This window comes from Triturus cristatus, chromosome 2_1 (genome assembly GCF_964204655.1).
Source record: "Triturus cristatus chromosome 2_1, aTriCri1.1, whole genome shotgun sequence".
In the NCBI taxonomy this organism is placed as follows: domain Eukaryota; kingdom Metazoa; phylum Chordata; class Amphibia; order Caudata; family Salamandridae; genus Triturus; species Triturus cristatus.
In genome coordinates, this window is record NC_140581.1 from 446008008 (window position 1) to 446028397 (window position 20390).

A 20390-nucleotide genomic window follows, 5' to 3' on the forward strand; every position below is an offset into this window, starting at 1 on the left:
TGGCTTTACAAGTTGATCAGAGGTTGCACTGTTACAGACCAGAACTCTCAAAATGCGAATGGCGAAGGTGTGTTCTTTCACGTCTTTGAAATGGCCTGATGAATTGCCATTGGTGCTGATGAGTGTTCGTAGCATTCCCGATAGGAGGACAGGACTTTTGCCCCATGAAATATTGATGGAGAGGGCGATGCACTTGCCAGCAGCGCCATCTACAGCATTGATAAACATCACCGATGATTTGATCCTTGATTATTGCAAAGGACTGGCGGACGTGGTCCGTTCTGTGTCTCACCAGGTTGAAGCTGCGACTACATCGACTTCGAAGGATCTCTGCCATGAGTTGTGCCCAGGTAATTAGGTACTTGTCCAGAAGCATGTGAGGAAGAACTGTCTTGATGCTCACTGGAGAGGTCCGTACCAGGTGATTTTGGTGACAAATACAGCTGTTAAGTGTGAAGGCTTGCCGAACTGGATTCACGCCTCCCTTACCCGCCGAATTTCAGGACCCTTTGATTAAATAGCTCCTCTCTCTGAAGTAAAATCCAGCCATTGCTGCGAAACCACTGGAGAGGACAAGCCAAGCTGCGGGGGTTCCTGATGAGGCTGGTTACCCACCAGAGAAAGCTGAGGAGGTTAACGCTACACAAGACCCAGGTATTGACTCTGAGGGAGATGGTAACGTTGCGAGTCAGACTCAGCTGAAGAAACTGGTGCAGAAAGCGGTCAGGTGTAGCAAAGGAAAGCAGAAATTGCAAGAGAATCATAGCCTGTGAGACAGAAGAGGCAAAACTTGAGACTTTTTATCCTGAAAGAGACCTTGCCCCTGTATCTGAAACGTCTGAATCGGAGCTAAGGGACACAGAGCAAGCTCAGGAGGGTTTAAGGAGATTGGGAAGAGCAATAGTACCATGCCAGAGGTACTCTGCCCCGAAGTGGACTTATCTGATCACAGATGCCAGGAACAGTGGGGACCAGGAGACTGAGGTCTTCATGACTGGCCAGCAGAGTTTCCGAACTTACTATTGGGTTTGAACTATTAGTCCCTGGAATAGAAGCCAATGGAGTGTTGACAGTGACTGTACCAAATCCTCCTATCTTGAGTGGCGTAAGGGTTTTGGTTCTGAGAGATCTGTCATTCTCAACCTTGGAGTATCAGCCACTGGCTCAGGAGATTGCAGCAGTTTGCCTTGAAATTCTACAGCGTGTCATTGAGATTGGCTCTGATCTTGTGAGGTATGGTTGATTGAACTGTAAACTGTAAATAAGATGCTTTTGCTTTAAAAAAGATAACATAGGCCCAAGTAGAAGAAGAATACATTTAGGGATTTTCTGTAGAAGAAGAAAGAGGGCTAAGGAAGTCTTTTTGAGCTGTGTAAGTAATTGTACGACGAACTGTGAACTTGGTTTTCAAGACTCCAAGAAACTGTGCATGAACTTTGTTGATCAGCAGTAAGAGGCAGAGAAAGAGACTTTGCGTGGATCCTCCTGCTGTGCTAACCTGAACTCAGTTAAAGATGGAGTCTGGAAATCTGAACCATAGAGCAAGGTGTATAATAGGTACATTTATAGTAGGAGTAATAGTAGTTATGGCAGTAGTTATTATTATGTCTGTAAAAATTTCACATGAAGTAGAAGTTGATGGGGTGGGAGTGCAGGGGACATCCACACCTACGACTTCTAACACAAAAGAGAGTAAATTTGGACCTGACAAAGCTATGCTAGATCAAACTAGTCACATGTTGCCTGTGGATTTGTCTAAGGGTGATTATACGTTGAATGCTTATGCAAAGTTGTATGGATATGTGAATACGATGTGTGTGAGGGATTGTTATGTGTGTATGCAGTTGCCTGCGTCAGTTGAGGGGATTAGCTATCATCGCCTGCCTCTGACATATGGTATCACATGTAGCTTGTTGCTTAGCATGTTTTACGGGAAAGGTCACTATGAATATTATTTCTCCAACTATGATTTGGTGCTTTCAGAAGTTTCAGCCTACAAAAACCTGAATTAGTATGATTACTATAAGCAGGAAGAGAGGATATTGAAGTATTTCATACCTACTGTTACATAAGATACAGTTTACGCTCACCGCCACAATTTAACTTGTGTATTGACTGATGTAGAAAAGAAGTTTGTAGATAAAGTAGAGGATAGACGTAGGCAGTTATGGCTAAACCCAACAGTAGAGGAGGGAAATTTGAGTGGACCAAGGAGTTAGCTCATGAGGTGAAAGGGAGTTATGGTCCAATAGCTTTAAATTTTGAACAGCGAGGGAAACATTGCATCAGACAGGTGCAGACCTATTATGATAGGATCTTTGTGGGACAGTGTGTGTGTAATCACATTTTCACAATTGAAGCCACTTCGAAGACATTTTTGCAAGAAGTGGTACAAGTGGTGCCAAATGTGTATTTCATGTGTGAGAATAATGCGTATGTGCGATTGTCACGAATTGGTGTGGCAAATGTTATGTGGCTGTTGTCTTTCCCAAGATATACCATGTTGAAAATTTGGGACCGTTGGAAGGTGGAGTATACCATAGAGAGACGCGAGGTACAAGTACAGGAGAGATTGTTGGAGATGTATTTGGAGCAATGATACCAAGTTTGGGAGTGGTTTTGAATGACCTAGAGATTAGAAGGTTGTCAACTATTGTGGACAAGTTGTCAGCAAATACAGCTCAGTCTTTGTTGCTTGTGGATGGAGAGATGGTGTCAATAAGAGCGGTGGTGATGCTGAACAGTCTTGCTTTAGAAGTGTTAGCAAAAGAGGGCGGAGTCTGTAAAATGATGAGGGTTAAACAGTGTTGTGCTTCTATCCCAGACAATAGCAAGGATCTGAGGAAGTATATAAGTAACATCACTGAGATACACCATGTGATACATGGTCTGGCAACAGAAGGGATTTGGGACAAGGTTGAAAAAGGATTTGTAAAGGTTGGAAGTTGATTTGCGAACCTTGGGAAAGGATTTCTTGGTTGCATCTTGAAGTCCATCATAATGGTTGTCACTTCTGTGATTCTTTTGGTTGGAGCGATGATAGCCTATAAGTGGCATAAGGCAGGATAGGTTGAGAATTCTCTTAGGCAATGGGAGAGAAGAATGGAGAGGCTGCAGGACAGTCACTATGAGAATCTCAAAAGCTTAGAAAGGTTTCGACAGGGAAGACTGGCTACGACTTCTCTTTAGGTCGGTTTTTTCTACAGGGAATTGTAATTGGTTGTGATGACACTTGTCATCGGGGGGGCTGATAGAGTGCGATTGTGCTCTTCAATTTGTATAGGTGTATTATAATCACGAGTAGTTTGCACCTGCATATATTCTTTTGTTGTGTTAACAATTGGTCATTAGAACGTGTACTGTAATAACGTGTAAAGTTAAGTGATAGAGGAATTTTGTACAATGTGGAGAAATTAACATTTTAATTGTGTCCTAAATGAGGAAATCTGAATGTTTGTTTATAAATGACTAATGAGAAATTAATATACTGACTATGTAAAGCACTGATTTAAATATTTATGCGTATGTATATTTAACAGCGTTTTGTAATGATTCTTATGTTAGCAGTTTTTCTGTAGGCCTCATGTGTATTTTACCCTGGCTCTCAAAAATGTTTTATTTGTAATGTTCATGTGTATGCAGAATCTTTGCTTTCTCACGTTTCTGTTGTTGGTGGAGGAATTCATCTTTCTTAGTTAAAATAACACTTTTGTTTTAGGAGTTAGTCTTAGGGAGGAGAGGATACATTTGAACATGTGGTGCTGATAATGTGACATGTGTTCTTTCTTACTGGAAAAGGCCTGGGAATCAAGGTAATCGAGCCAGAGGCTGGAAGTATCAAAACCAACTGGAAAGTTACCTATGAGGAGGTGTTTAGCTGGAAGGGATGATCGCCTGATGTGAAAATGGGTGTGACCTAGGATTTTCATGTTGGAAATAGGGACAGTACCCCGGGGGCTGAGTTAGGAGAGGTGATCTAGAGGAGAGAGAAGGAGCATCTAAGAATGAGCTCTGTAGCTTAGGCTACTTGACCCCATGCAATGTGAGTGTATTTTTTAGGAAGTCTTCACGCGCTGGCAACTTTTTCTGAACTTGCCTGGGGAAATGCTATGTAGAGATTTCACTTTAGTGGTAGTGTAGGGACAGACTAATGGTTTCTATTTACGAACCTCCATTGAATAATAATCTTGATGTAGGGGCTGTCATTGCCTGTGTTCCGGTTCTAGAACTGGTCATCCTTTGTATGCTCCACCGTCTCAACTTTTCCCGTAGGTTTGGCTTTGTATTAGTCCCGATGTGTTTCTATACCCTCATTTTGAGGTGTTTGTATGTCCAATTGTTCTTGGCTTTGTTGAGATTGTGAATTCTAATCGAACAAGATATTTCTTCCCTCCACACTTTTAAGCAGGAACCAACGATCCGTCGACCAGGGGTTCCAGAGTTAATCCAGAACCTGGAACCCGGCCCCATTTGTCTCGCATTTGCGGTAGTTTGAGCAATTGGCATTGTAAATGGCAATACCTTTTATTTATGTGTTTACAAAACCTGCAAGCGGTGTTTACGCATTGCTCACAGCTTTTGTAAACACATAATTAAAAGGCAATGTCATTTACAATGCCAATAGCTCAAACTCTCACAAAGTCGAGACCTATTGCAAATGCTTGTTTTTTACTATGCATTCTAGTAGTTGTTGCTGCGGAAATGGAAAAATTTAAAAGCAATGCTGCAGGTGCCAAAAGCCTAACCATGACACCTGTTGCTTCTGAACACCAAAAAACTGTGAACACAGACTTTAGAGGACACCGTTTTTTCTAAAGAGTTAATGTCCCAAAGCAAGTGACGCAGCTAAATTTGGTAAATTCATTTAAATTTCAAAGGAATGGAATTCCGGAGATTACCATGTTGACGTTTTTTAGGAAAATGTAGCGGTTTGTTCACAGACTCTATAATAGTTGATAGCAAATTAAATAAATAACCCAGGACAACAATTCTTGTTTTAAAACCTCAAGGGCCATGATGCGGCAGGTAACCTTTGTTGCTTTGTAAAACCAGCGTCATGTTTTTTACAGAGTCGAATGAGCCCCGAAAAGTCATAATATCTCTTGTATGGAGATACTGGAAAATTCATACAACACGTGCGTTATGGGAACAGAAGCTTACTGTTTGCCAGATGGTTAAAAAGTGCAGGTGATTTGTGCAGTCATTAAACGGGACACCCATTGGCCAAATAATTGGCCAGCTCCAGCAGGTGTATGACCCATGCTTTGATGATTTTCAGGGTCCTCTGTATTGATGGTAAGGAAGGATATATATTTGAGATTTTTAGTAGACAGGACCTTGGGCAAAATTTCAGCTTCTGCCCAGATCTAATTTTCAAGTGTTTTAAACGCGTCATAATCTGTCCTAATTTTTTTAATACAGCACTGCTGCCCCAAGGCGCTAGAAAGCTAATTTAGATTCTGTAATGATTATTAAATTGCACATGCTTAACAATTTAATTGTTTGGAAAATTATTTTGAATATATTTATTTTCAATTTTCCTAGGTTTTAGCAGGTCTTTACAATCCAGGTGATGGCCATATTGATCCCTACTCGCTCACCATGGCCTTGGCAGCTGGAGCCCGAATGTATGGAGCCCAGCTATATTTTCCAGCTCAGGTGACAAAACTGACTCCTAGGTCAGATGGTTCATGGGATGTGGAGACCCCAAATGGAACAATACATGCTAATAGGATTGTAAATACCGCAGGTAAGAATTAATGTTGCACCAACCCATGACTTAAACAATGTCAACAGTGATGGACCCTCATCAAGACTCCTTCTGTTGACCAGGTTTGGAAAGCAGCTTTAGTGTTTAGTTTAGAACTGTCCTACTTTTGTTTACACTGACTTACACAGAAGTGTAGTTGTGGGCACAGCACCATAGTAAATGCTTGTACAAAATGTTTTCATACCTACTTAGAGCTAAATAAAAGTACAATGAAGAACCCGGTTAAGGTTGCAGGAACAGAGGGTAAAAAAAGTATGGCGTGGCTGAGTTACACACAAGAAGTGGAGGGAGGAATGCGTGCAAATTATCTAACTACTAGGCAATTGCTTCGGGTAGCATTCCAATCCAGTCTGTTTTTGCCCACAGTGCCGTTTCAGATTAGACCCAGTCATATACAAATCAGTCTTGACCCTGCTCCAATGGGAACAGTTCTTCCTGAACTGGGACACAAGCAACTCAAGATCCCTTTTGCTCTATTGGGGCTCATCAGTGAGGAGTAGTTTGGTGCAGTTCTAGAGTGAGCCCTGGACCCATGTTTTGGCATACCCTTGAAACTTAGGGTGTTACATCAAGCACAGAAAAGGTGATGGGAGGAGTGCTTGCAAAAAATCCTACGCTGTGCAATTGCTCAAGTAGCATTTCAACCCATTGTTTTTTTACCACAATGCCATTTCAGATTAGTTAGAGCCATATGCAAATTAGCCCTGGTTGTGGTCCTCCAATGGGAACAGTCAAAAAGGGTTATTTTAACAGGTAGAACTGCAGGTTTTACATTGTAGTAGTCTGGCAACACAGGGTCGTCTTCAAGCCATGTTTGTACTGCCACTATAGTGGATGGCACAATATCTGGTGGCATGTAACTTCCAGACCCTGGGTAAACTTTCTATATCAAAGGGACTCACAGGCAAGTTAAATATGCCAATTGGGAATAAGCCAGTTTACTCCTGGTTATGTGGGGGTCACAGGCGCAGGATAAACTCTCTACATCATAGGGACTCCCTGGCAAGTTAAATATTCATTTAGGCATAAGCCAGTTGAACCATGATTATATGGGGGTCACAGGCGTTGGATAAACTCTCTCCATCATAGGGATCACTGGCAAGTTAAATGTCAGTTAGGAATTAGCCAGTTTAACCATGGTTATAAGAGGAGCACAAGCATACTAGTGCTTACCAGGGGTAAAGTGCACAGAGTTCTAAAGTCAGCAAACATAGGGTCCTTAAAAAGGAAAATAAATCTGAGGTGAGCACGAAGAAAAGGCACATTTCTTACAATACGCCACGACCATGTTTCTTATCCCTATTCTCCCCTCAAGTGGCAATGGTAATTTTACAAAACCTGTATAAACTGTTGACGTATTTATTTCCTTGTTCTTCCGGCCGGTGGTTTTGTGGTATCTGTTTGTAGCCAGATATTTTGAACCAGCTATTTGGTAACTGCCCCTCTGCTAGAATGAACAACTGTGGGAAGTGGAATATCCACTTCTAGAACAGGATGTGCCCAGTCTGGACCAGTTCCATTACGTCTGAGACAACAGTCTGATTAGTTCTAGATTTTGAGCCTACAGTTTCCAAAATGTCACCTTATAATCACTTGAAACTAACTTTCAGCTGCCCCTACACGAGGTTAGACTGTATGCACCCTGGCATGTATTTTACCTGTCCACTACTTGTGAATGTTCTCATGTTGAGCCATTCAGCTGGGGACTCAATAAGTACATAGATACTTTTCGATTTGTATAATGTACAACGATTCAAATGGAATATAGTTTCCAAATTTAGAGTAGAGTAGCTTCCACTATTAAAAGGATCCTTTTGGGTGTGTCTTAGATACAGAAGATAGTTTGTGGCCATAGTGAAATCTTACTATGGAAGTCACCCTGTGCGGCCGGCAGTTCATGCCATGCCCTCAAGTCTACTACCAGCCATGAGATTTGTTTTTTTTGGGACAAATCATGCATAGATACCAGGTCATTACTTGTGCCACTTTTGAATCGGCGACTACCTGGCTGCTTCAGCGCCACTGCATTAGACTAGAAACCCATAAATATTGCAGTTTTTGCGGAAGGCAAGTAATAGCCTTCAACATTTGGCAGCCTATGTATATCACGCGGAGGGACTTCAATACCTTTCAGACCTTACATATGCCTGTGGCCCCACAGTTTGAATGCTGGTGGCGTGACAACCATTGGCAAGCTGGGACTGCACTGGCAAAGGACAATCTGGGACACACCCTAACCTGGATACAGGCAAAGACCTGTTCATTTTAACAGTTTTATTATTTACTATTTTGAAGTGTTCTTAATATTTCATCCTAAACGAAAGTGAGTGCTTCAGTCCACAGCACCAGAAATGAGTGATGGAAATTCATCTTGGAGAGAAAAACAATGTGGTATTAACAATACCATTTTAAAGAAAAACAGTTTATTTCAGATATTAACTGAATAATTCATCTTGGCAAATATTAAAATAATTGCAACTCTGGAATCAAATTTAATAATAAATGTGTTTTTAAAGTTTCACAAAAACGTAGCAGAGAAGGTAGGTACGAATCCCATTGGATAAAGCATCAGTAGCCGTGGGGCTGACCAGATTTTACAAGATATCTGTCGAGCTATTGCTAAATGTTGGCACATTTATTCAGCATCCAAGATAATTATTCACAAGGAATAAATAATGAGTACGTGAGCTATGCTCCAGGTCGGGGCCTACCCTTTCTGAGCACGTTTGGAGAGGAAACAGCAGAAGCAGACCCGGTTATTTGAGGTCAGTCTCAGAGCCCAGAAACAAAATGTGTACCTTTGTTACCAAACAAAGGACACCTGTGAGCTGGTACTGCTCTGCTTTCTGCACAGTCTGTTAGTTCACAACGAATTAACACCTGCACCACAATCCAAGATATAGCTCTGACCGCATGTATAGTGTCAAGTTGAAACAACAGGTGGGCTTAACTTGCGGAGTGACATAAAAACTCAGTGAGAGTCCGCAGAGTTCCGCCAATGGGCAGAAATAGGCCCGTTGTGCTGCTCACACTGTGATTTAGTGCTGGCAGCACATTACATGCTGAAAAAACAGCACCACGTGGCTAGCCCGAGGGCGCCGATACTCTGGTTAATTTTCCTGCCCCTAAAGTAGATTTTCTTCGCGAATGGCATCCTTCTGACCATGAATGGTCCCGACCGCCTGCGATTGCCCACATTAGAAAAATAGATGTCTTCCTAGCAACCAGAAATCATGCTAGGGAATGCCAAATCTCGCTTGCAAACTTACCGTCCTGGAGTCACATACGAAGAAGCCATTCCGCAAGCAGAACGGAATATTTCACCCACCCCTAGTCAAAATGTGTAAAAATGAAAAATGCTAAATAGTAATGCAGCCAGATACCATGTAGTTAGTCATTTACAATGGGACACTTCCTAATTTTAGGATTTGGACAAGCCCATTTTATATGTAGAAATGCACATTAGTCCACTTTCCAAGGAAGAAAGTGAAAGCATGCTATTGCTCAAAAGGAGAGCTGTTAGTCTGTGTTAAAAAAAAACTAATTAAAAAACAATTACCTTCTCGCTGCGTCTCTCCTCCGTAGTCCCTTGCTCCGGCCGGAACAGAAAACACACCCTGGCTGCCCAAAGCCAATCACAACGCTGCAATGCAGCGTCGTGATTGGTCTCAGACGGGCAGTGGGAGCCTGGGCATGTTCTCCACCCAGCCTGTAATACATACTGGGTGGAGAACATTCAAAGTGTGCATGAATGTTTGGCTGGCCCGAGACGGCCGGCCAAACATTCATGCGCACTTACAGAGTGTGTCCACCACTCCTCCCCCTGCTCTGACATCAGAGCAGCCCCGCCCAGCCAAGCTGCTGCAGCACGACAAAATAAAATGAGAATAACATCAAGTTATTATCATTTTATTTTTCCTTTACTTCACTGCTGCCACGCAGTGGGGCAACGCTCCTCCGCCTTAGCGGAGGAGCCGCCACTATCCTGATCCAAAAAATGAACAAGTTAAAACTTACTCTTAGTGAAGCCAGGACAGCAAGTAAAACCACTGACACCAGACCCGACTCAGTGCCGCAAACACAAGTACCAAGCCAAGGATGAATTTATTTGGGGTGTGTCACACCCAAACCTTTACCACCCCAGTAAAGCTACGCCCCTGGATATGAATATATAATGTATGCGCTTGCAATATACAGAATGCATTGCTTCCCTTTTATGCATATGCTTGCCTTATAAACCATTGAAATGTTCTGCAATGCATCAAACAATAGCGTAGCTGAACGATACTGATTTAGTATTGAAAAGGGGGGGAAGGAATCCAGGACTGTGACTAAGAAGAGGACCCCCCCCCCCCCCCCCCCGTCGTGTTTGTCTGCCCGGGAAGACACAGCCTCCCATGCATTCACACAGCCGCACCCGAGTACTTCACAGGTCTTTAAAAGCTTGTTAATGAGTCTTTGATAGTTTTCCCTCCCTGCTTAGAGCCCCTGCAGCTCCACTCTGCCTTTTGCTTGGAGAATCAGCCCCCCCCCGAAATTTTTTCTTAGCACCCCCCCAACCCCCCCCCCCCCGAAATTTGACTCTAGTTGCGCCTCTGCTTGGGATAGATGCTGAGTCGGAAATGGACTCAGCACGGGTCATCACAGACCCAGGCCGCATGTAAAAGGCGTTCCGAGCCTGTGAGTTATGCTTGGAAACGTCTTTAAATACACTTGTTTCAAGCTTGAACAATAGACTGAATATATTGGGAAACGGCTCAGGGATGCTGCTACGGGAGTGCCTTCAAACTGTTTTACTTTTCATCCTTCTGGCATTCATTTTACCTCATTCACTTGCAATAATATTGTTATGTTATAATGTTAATGAACGTTGGTATAATCAGTGGCGAAAGCCCATTTAAATTCTGTCAGTACCAGGGCTGGACTGGCCTGAGCGAGCACCGGCCGGTGCGCCGCACGGGTGGGGGCCGGTTTTGGGCCCTGGGGGCCGTTTTTGTTACAGGACCGTTTTTGCAGCATAGCTGCAAAATCGGCCCTGTAACAAAATCGGCCGAAAACCGGCCCTGGCTAAGAGCTCGGCGGCACCCCCAAGCCCCGGGGGGCCGGCCGAGCACTTTGCCGGGGCCGGTTTTGGTTCTCAGTCCGGCCCTGGTCAGTACTACCATATATTAGGAAATTACTTTTTTGTCTGCCATCACTTTGATGGACTTCATTACTAGCACACGCTTTCTTTCCTCAGTAAGCGACTTTTATCTTTTCTGCTGCGCCATCCATGCTCTGTAACAGTCGCTGACTGACTGTGTGATCCCAGTTTCGCCACGTGGAATCAGTTAGCGCGCGTGCCCTGCAAAATGTGAGAAGTGTTTGCCTTCTCCCTCGATTGTGCTGCCTGACATTTGATGCCAACTTTGCTCACATTCCCGGGCCGGCTCCGAGCCCTGAAGTCACATTGATGACCTGCAGTAATACAATATCCCACAACCAATCGGCGCCCTTCGTTCCACCCCACCCCCTCAGATCATTACTAGGGTCAGGCCTTGCCAAGGCCTCCAGGGATCAGCTTGGAAGAAACGAAGGCTTACAGGGAGGGCGTGTTTACTAGCCTGCCCTTGCCAAAGAACTGGAACAAACTAGTTGGAACCTCTTCTGCATTTGCCACTTTTAGAATCTGTCCTGAGGAGGACCAGCAGCAGGATGAGGTAGCAGCAGAGACAAGAACAGCTGCAAATGTTTAATGAAAATGAGCGCATTCCGTCAGTTTCATATTCAGCAGCATTGCATTACCAACGCCGGCGCGAGAGGTCATTTACTACAACGAGGCCCGTTTTTCATCACGGGCTTTGATTTTGCAATTGAATTGCTATTCTTGAAACCTATATTTAAACACTTATATCGTGCGATATTTGACATAAACCACAGACCACCATAGAGTGAAAAAGGCCGCATTTTATTGGGTCAGATTTGCAGTTAATAAACCGTCAAACACAATTTTTAAACAAGCCTCACTAATAAAGAGTAAACCGCTTAACTAGTTCCTTCCTTTAAGAGCTTCCGCAAAATGCCAAAAAATCCCAAAGAAAGCACTCACACACAGCACATACATTTTCCCTCTCACATCTCACCGTCTACAGCCACCTTACCCCGGCATGTAGGGTTGTCGGGGAGGATGTGGCGTTATGGCTAGAGTTGCTGACTTTTTAGAAAATGGGAACCAGGTTCGAGTCTCGGCGTCTATTGTGCAGGCCCGGCTCCAGGAATTTTTGTTTGTGTGGGCCAAAAGTACATTCGGGTGGGCCACTGTTGGCCCGATTTATCGCTTATATATCTAGCCATGCCTGCTTCTGGGCCCTCCTTTTTCTCTCCTTAGTCTTACAAGGTACAGTAAAACACACTCTTTTCCAAGTCTCTTTCTAAATGTTATCACTCTCAAAAAGTGATTTTCTTCCATGAAATGTCCCTTTGATGGGAAGAGGAGGTTTCTAAGGTGGGAGTATCTAGCAAGTGACTCTACTCGGGCTCCCTCTGTGCGAGCCTTCAGGGAGAAACCCTCTTCATTACTACCTCCACCTGACCCCTGACTGTGCAGCACGCTCCCTTACAGGCTTGATTATCCACTTTCCTACCACCCCTCTCCATTACACCACCATTCAGTTCCACTTTCATTATTCCCAGTAAAAACCAATAGTAAAATCACCTTCAAACTTATAGCAGTAAATGTAATCAGCATGCATGTTAAAGTATGCTCCACAGTTGTCCTAATCACCTGACTGTTAATTAAATAAACAAAACCATAAAGGCCATGACAGGGCGGCTTTAGTGCTGGTGCAAAAGTCTTTTTGACCTCTTTTTTGACCTCGTTCTCTGTAGATAACTTAACAACCACCCTCCAACAGTGCCCTTCATCTCTCCGTAGCCACTCCCCCTCATGGCCTCCTCCTCAGACTCCCTAACTACCACCCTCCACCAGTGCCCCTCATCACTCCGTAGCTCCCCCACACCCTATGACCTCCTCCTCAGATTCCCTCACTGCCACCCTCCACCAATGCCCCTCATCTCTCTGCAGTTCCCCCGACCCAAGAGCCCCTCATCGGATTCCCTCACTGCCACCCTCCACTAGTGCCCCTCATCTCTCTGCAGTTCCCCCCCACCCCATGACCTCCTCCTCGGCTTCCCTCACTGCCATCCTCCACTAGTGCCCCTCATTTCTCTGTAGCCCCCCACCCCATGACCACCTCCTCAGATTCCCTCACTGCTCCCTCTACCAGCACCCCTCAACTGTCTGGAGTTCCCCCACCCCATGACCTCCTCCTCGGAGTTCCTCACTGCCACCCTCCACCAGTGCCCCTCATCTCTCTGTAGTTCCCCCCCACCCCATGACCTCCTCCCCTGATTCCCTTACTGCAACCCTTACCAGCTCTCCTCATCTCTCCGTAGTTCCCCCCACCCCGTGACCTCCTCCTCGGACTACCTCACTGCCACCCTCCACTAGTGCCCCTCATCTCTCTGTAGTTCCCCCCACGACCCCCTCATCGGATTCCCTCACTACCACCGTTCACCAGTGCCCCTCATCTCTCTGTAGTTTCCCCCCACCCCGTGACCTCCTCCTCGGATTCCCTCACTGCCATCCTCCACTAGTGCCCCTCATCTCTCTGTAGTTCCCCCACCCCATTACCTCCTCCTCGGCTTCCCTCACTGCCACTCTCCACTAGTGCCCCTCATTTCTCTATAGCTCCCCCCACCCATGACCTCCTCCTCAGATTTCCTCACTGCCATCCTCCACCAGTGCCCCTCATCTCTCTGTAGTTTCCCCCCCACCCCTTAACCTCCTCCTTGGATTCCCTCACTGCTCCCTCCACCAGTGCCCCTCATCTCTCTGTAGTTCCCCCACCTCATGACCTCCTTCTCGGCTTCCCTCACTGCCACTCTCCACTAGTGCCCCTCAGCTCTCTGACCTCCTCTGTCAGAGAGCTGACAGAGGAGACCTGTGACCTCCTCCTCCTCTGACTCCCTCACTGCCACCCGCACCAGCGCCCTTCATCTCTCCGTAGCTACCCCCCACCCCATGATCTCTTCCTGGGATTCCTTCACTGCCACCCTCCACTAGTGCCCCTCATCTCTCCGTTGCCCCTCTCTCATATCTATTCCATTTGCTGTATTGTGCTACTCATATCAGTGTAGGGTGTCACAGTACTTTACATAACAAAACACACATTATACAGAGACAATAAATCACTTTACGCGGAATGTCACATAAGCCAATAAGGATTACAAGGTGTAGAAATCGCTTCATCCATACTGGTGGGCAATATATTGTACGGGGATTTGGTCTGGAGAAGCACAAACTCAGGATTTAAAGAGTACTCCAGTGGTTATGGGTTGGCTTTACTGATAAAAATTTATAATTGCCCAAACAAACTCTTTTTAGTAACATTAGAATAATCAAGGAATGGAGAAATTCTAACTATATCACAACACAAAAAAGCGAAGTTTGTATGCAGTTCTTTGATGACAGTTCATAGGTCACTGTCCTATGTTATGATAGTAACTTCTGAACTGCAAGTAACACAAGGATATCTGTGACAGAGGTAGTAACCCACTGAGCTATTCCCATAAAATTCAGTTTATCTGCATCTAAAAACTACCAACAGACAAATGGTTGCTCTGCAGCAGGATCGTAAATCACAAGTTATCTGAACAGTTTTTATTGTTGTTGTACATCGGTGGCAGATTCACTGCGAGGGCCAAGGCTCATGTTTGGGTGGGGCAGGCTCATGTTTGGGTGGGCCTGGCCCACCCGGCCCACCCTCTAGAACCGGGCCTGCTGCTGAGCATGCTGTAAATCTGGGTCAATCACTTCCTCTCCTTGTGCCTTATAAAACAAGCATTGAAAATGCAACAGGTCTCGCCTTTCGTTAGGTTAAAGCCATTTGCTTTGCTATACAATACAATTAGGAAAGCAAATGGCTTTAACTTAATCAAAGGCGAGGCCTATTGCATTTTCAATGCTTGTTATCTCTATGACTGTGGCCAAGTCACTAATGACATATTATTGGAAATCTCAAAGCACCCTGTTTCAAGGTTGGCTAAACAAAATTATCAGGGTTATTAATGTATGCAATTCAGACCAGGACTGAACGGACGTTTCTTGAAATGCAGCGAACTTTTGTTAGAACCTTTTTTGGAGTGGCATTTTAGAGTAGATCACTTTCTCCAGGATTTGTTAATAAATCTGGACATCCTCGACCAACAAACAGTTCTGCCAATACCAGCAACATCTGCCCCCACTGCATTTGCTCTTACTCCACCAAAAAACCTCATGCCAGCTAATTGGTAGTCCCAAAGTGTTAGAAATTGGATTACTGGTTGACTGGGGTATGAGCCCTGGTCAATCAGTAACCACAATCCTAGTCAGTGTAAGAGGCAGGTAAACCTCTCTGAGTTTTTTGTTGTTTTTTTTTTAAGTCAGGCATTAAATTGCTGCTGGCCCTTCTGCTTTATAAATGCAAATGGTTTGTGCTAGCTCATTTTAAAGTTTTTTTTCCCCACTGATCGATGTCGGATTGGTAAATAAAAAACAAAATGGCATCAGCGTTGCATGCATGCATGCATGCATGCATCATGATATTTGCATGCTTCTACAAAATGGTACAGGGCCATATGCCCTTTTTTTGGCTATTTGTTTGTGCTGTGCAACATAAGCATTTTTGCCAACGCTGTACAGCATAAACACATTGGCAAAGTCATTGGAGCTCAAAGGTGAGATCTGTTGACGCTGCATATTCTTGTCTTTTTTTGTCTAAATGACATTCCGCGTGCATGGCACACTGATGTAATTTCCTACTTAAAGTGAAATGAGCCGATTCGCTCATTTCACTTTCACTTAATTGGTGCTGGGGGCATATCTCCGCCCCTCCCTCCCCAAGCACCGATTTGAAAGGGGCAGATATCGTTAGAAAGGGGAGAATCCCCCTTTCCACTGATATATCTCCCTAGTGGATCCTGTGCTCTTCCATCCAGGGAAACCAACAAAACCCAGCCCTTTTGAAAACTAGACAGATGCTCCAAGGTGGTGTGCCCTGCATGGATCCCACAATGTTTTACCCTGCAAACCTCAAACGTTGCCTAAAGTATTGCATTTTCCACAAATTCATGTGAAGGAATGTTACAGAATCTGTGGGGTCATACATTTCCTAAAATCAAACCTTTACCTTGCGCTTCTGTGATGTAAACTACCGGCATCTGCAGGCATCCACAAAATTCCTACCACCCAGCGTTCCCCCAGTTGTCTTGGTTAAAAATATTACCCCACTTGTGAGGCTTGGCCTTGTGCCAGCAACACGAACTAGTCAAACTAGGGTCAATGGGAGTCCACCCAGAGGGACTCCGTTAGACCTGGTTAGACCCGTTCCTGTTTCAAGCACTCTGCCCAGCCATAGAAGTGCGGCAGCATTTTTATCAGGACAAAAGGGGGAATTCTGGGTGGTAGGATTTTTGTGGATCCCTGCCAATTCCAGAAGTCAACGTCCCAAAAATGTAATGAAAATGTGCCATTTTAGACAAAGTTTGAGGTTTGCAGGAAATTGCGGGTAAGAAAATGTCATGGGATCCATGGGAAGCATACCACCCAGGTGTCTAATTTTCAGGAATGTGCAGGTTTGGTTGGCTTCCCTAGGTGCTGTCAGAGCTACACCGAAAAATTCACAGCTACCTAAACTGCACAGAAGAGTCCGTTTTCAGTGGATACATTTGATGTGTCCATGTTGCATTTTGGACCCTTTCTTGTGGCGAACGCTGGCCCACCCTACACAAGTGAGGCAATATTTTTATACCTGTAGACGTGGAAGAGCACTTCGTGGTTGGACATTTGTGGCTACCTGCAGATTCCAGAACTTTCCATGAAACAAATGTGAGGAAAATGTGTTTTTATCCAAAGTTTGAGGTTTGCAAGGGCTTCTGGGTAAAAAAACAGAGTGAGAGCCAGGAATGAGCAGGTTTGGTAGGTTTCTTTAGGAGCTGGCTGAGCTAGGGCCCAAAATCCATTGCTACCCAAATTACAAAAAAGGCTTGGTTTTGAGTGGAAATACTTGATCCACCACTGTTGCATTTTGGGCCCTTTCGTGTCGCGAGCACTCTGTCCACCCTCACAAGTGAAATACCATTTTTATTGGGAGGCATGGAGAAAATGCTGGGTGGTAGACTGGTAGGAAATTCGTAGCTCTCTGCAGATTTCAGAACTTCCCCTCACAGACACGTGAGAACAAATGTGTGTTTTTAGCAAATGTTTGAGGTTTACACGGGCTTCTGGGTAAGAAGACTTGGTGGGAGCCATACAAGGTACACCATGACACTGCTGGGTGTCTACTTCTCACAACTATCTGGGTATGGTAGGTTTTTCTGGGTGGCAAGTGAGCTAGGGCACAAAGTTCGTAGATACCCACATTGTTAAAAAAAAAAAAAAAAAGAATCCTGCTGGGTGAAATAGGATGTCTCCAGGTTGGGTTTTGGGCCATACATATAAGGTAATGTTTCTGTCAGGAGACCTGTGGGAACACAGAATAGTAGAGCATTTCTTAATATTAATTGCATTTCTCTGCATTTGTTGCTTTCAAATGTAATCCAGTGCGCAAGAGGGAAGACACTTTTTTCAAAATACTCACTGATTCGCATGATAGTATGGGTAACCCCAAATTTAGAGGTGTACAAAAAAAAACACGCTCCAATACTCAGTATCTAGTGTGCATTTCAGAAATGCATAGGTTTCCTTCATGTCCATTTTTCACTCTTTATATTTTACCATATGAATTGCTTTATACTTGGTACACAATTTAAAAACATTGGAATGTGCAGCTTAGTTGTTTGCTCTGGGTACCCCAGGGTCTTGAACAGCCTACAAACGCTATATATCCCGAGACTAGTAGGGTCTAGTAGACGTAATGGTATATTGTTTTTGTAAATTGGCTATTGTGACACGTTCTTACAGATGAAAACATCATAAATGGTTGATTTTTCCTAATCATATTCAATATTATTTTTATTTCTACAGTTGGTTTCTTTGAAACAACTTTGAGGGATCTACACAAATGGCCTCATGTGGAATTCCTTAATGTGTTTACTTTTCTGAAATCTGTAGCTTTCACACCTGTTTCCACCACAAGCTGGAAGTAGGTAAGGAGGCACAAAAATTCGGAAAAATGGGCTACTGCCTAGAAAAATACCAAACCTGTGGTAAAAATAAACTTTTTTGATTCAGCTCTTTTTGTTCCTGAAAGTTGGCAAGATGGTGATTTAAGTCTCAAACAACAAGAGAGGAGTCTCCCTTAACTAAAGGGACAGGACACCAAATTGACCGTTAATCAAAAATAAATCATTCCCTTTGGATATGTTTGAACAAACTGATGTTAAATCATGCACCATTCATCCCAAGCATGCCAATATCACCAAATAATGCAAATTGCTTTCAAAAGCCAATATGTGAAATTGTATGCTATAAAAACCGGTTTAAAAAGTTATATAAAAAAGTACATATAATGAAATCATGGATTTCTACAAAGCAGATTATCTCTCTATACAGAGAGCCAAATTAAGATTTTTCACAGTGAATACATATAATAAAGTGAGAGAATATCATAGACATAAATTTTTTGTCATTACTACACACTTAATCAAACAGAAATTCATTGGTCAAACTTGGTGTCTCCCACAATTTCAAATCTTCGGTAGTCTTCTGTTTTTTATTTAAAAAACCGAAGTGAGGCTGGAGACTATGAATGTTCTGGCACTGATTTTACTTTTTAGAAATCAACATATGTAACCGCATAAAGGAGGATTAAAAATGGGAGATTACTTAATCCCGTACCTCACATGAAAGAGAACATTCTAGATTAATATATAAAATATATTTAAAAAATATATCTTTTTTAATGATTTGGCTTAGTTGATGGTTTCAAATATCCTGAATTCCAAATCTTTATCACAATTTACATATAGAAAAACACTTTATGTATTCATACAATTCTACACATATCCATCAACTAAGCCAAATCATTTTTTAATAATATTTTTTAAATATATTTTAATAAAATGTGAGAATAATAATTATGCTTTTTTATGTGAATTTTGATATAATAAATGCATTCAACTAAACTGCAATCTCTAGAAACTCGTTTGTTAGGTTTTGGTTCAGTGCATACCATTTTATCAAAATGATTCTGGCACAGAAGGGAAATCTTGTTTTGTTGCAATATATTGACCCAGTCCATTTGGCGTAACTGAGGTCACACTCTTATTTGGAGGAATACATTGATCTCAGAAACAGCCATGGAAGGGTTCAGGGAATGACTGGTTGTGTGGTAGAGGCCTGTTTATCAGGAGAAAAGTAGATCTGAAGCTAGAGCATGGGGAAGATTGTATGACTTGGGATATACATTCTGGAGCCTCATAGTTTTGAGATTTTTAATCACAAGGTTGTGTGAATAATCACTAGAACTCCCTCGTTCTCCATGGTTCACGGTTGTCTTCCCCCCCCCCCCCACACTGCTGCATGAGACCTACCAGAAGCATTAACCATTGGTGTGGTTGGTTGATGGGTAGACATTAAGAAGCAGTGGCAATGTGGAGGACTAGCTGATGCAGTACAAGTTTTCAGTAAAAAAAAAAAAAAAATCTTGGCCCATTCTCAGATGCTGCCATTAGCCCTGATCTCTGACTTACTAAATACTATGCCCCCTTCTAACCTGCCTAAACCCTATTGATTGCACTTTTGAAGTGCCTGTATTTTTCTAGAGGCCATTGCCCCTGCTCAACATCGGAGAGAGTTGGATCTTTAGTCACAAAGCTCCCATACTTCTGTGGTCTTCAGTAGTTTGGTTTTAAGACATGATCCTCTAGGATGACTGGGATCAGCACTTTCGCCTCACCAGCTCCTGAGACATTGAAAACTTGTTGTGTACATCCTGGTACACTATAACGCTATGCTCGCCTTCTCCCTCTAAATATGAACAAATATCCTGGCAGTGAGAAGCAACCAAGGTAAGGCGTATCAGTGGGTACCATATCAAATAATAGACTGACAGTTATCGAGTTATAAAGTAAAAATGTCACCTCTCAAGGACTTGGTATGTAGTTTACTGAGCAACATATCTATCATCAATGGTGGTACGTGTACCTGCTTGTAGAAACTGTCTACTCCAGGAATTCCATTGTAGAGCACAGTGACACAGCACTGAACATTCACTGGAAGAGCTAAAGAATAGACTACATTGCTGTAATTCTTCAAGGTACTACAAGTATCAACTGATCTACTTGTACATAAAATGAAAGACTAAAATGAGATTTAAACTCTGTTTAAGGAGATTAAAAACGCTATTAAATAGTTCTGGGATGAAAAAGTCCCCTGCATGGTGACAGATGGGTACTCCTGCTCCGAGTATTCTAGCTGCTTGCATTTCTGGATCCCTTGTACTTGTAGTGTCCCCCCCCCCCCAGCCTGGGAGCATGCGAATGACCATGCCACACAAAGAGCTCTGTAACATGTGTTTGTGTTTCCTCAGTATACAACTGAAATCTGTGCACATTGCATCATAACCAATTGCATAATTCCGGTATGGAGTACGCATAGGAC

General features: G+C 43.4%; 1 protein-coding gene across 1 annotated transcript in view; it reads left to right on the top strand.

Moving 5' to 3' along the window:
* DMGDH (dimethylglycine dehydrogenase) overlaps positions 1–20390 on the top strand; it is a 530714-nt gene that overhangs the window by 196857 nt on the left and 313467 nt on the right. The window contains exon 5 of the mRNA XM_085632255.1: positions 5545–5749. Coding sequence (XP_085488381.1) covers positions 5545–5749 — 205 coding nt within the window. The remainder of the gene's footprint in view (positions 1–5544; positions 5750–20390) is intronic.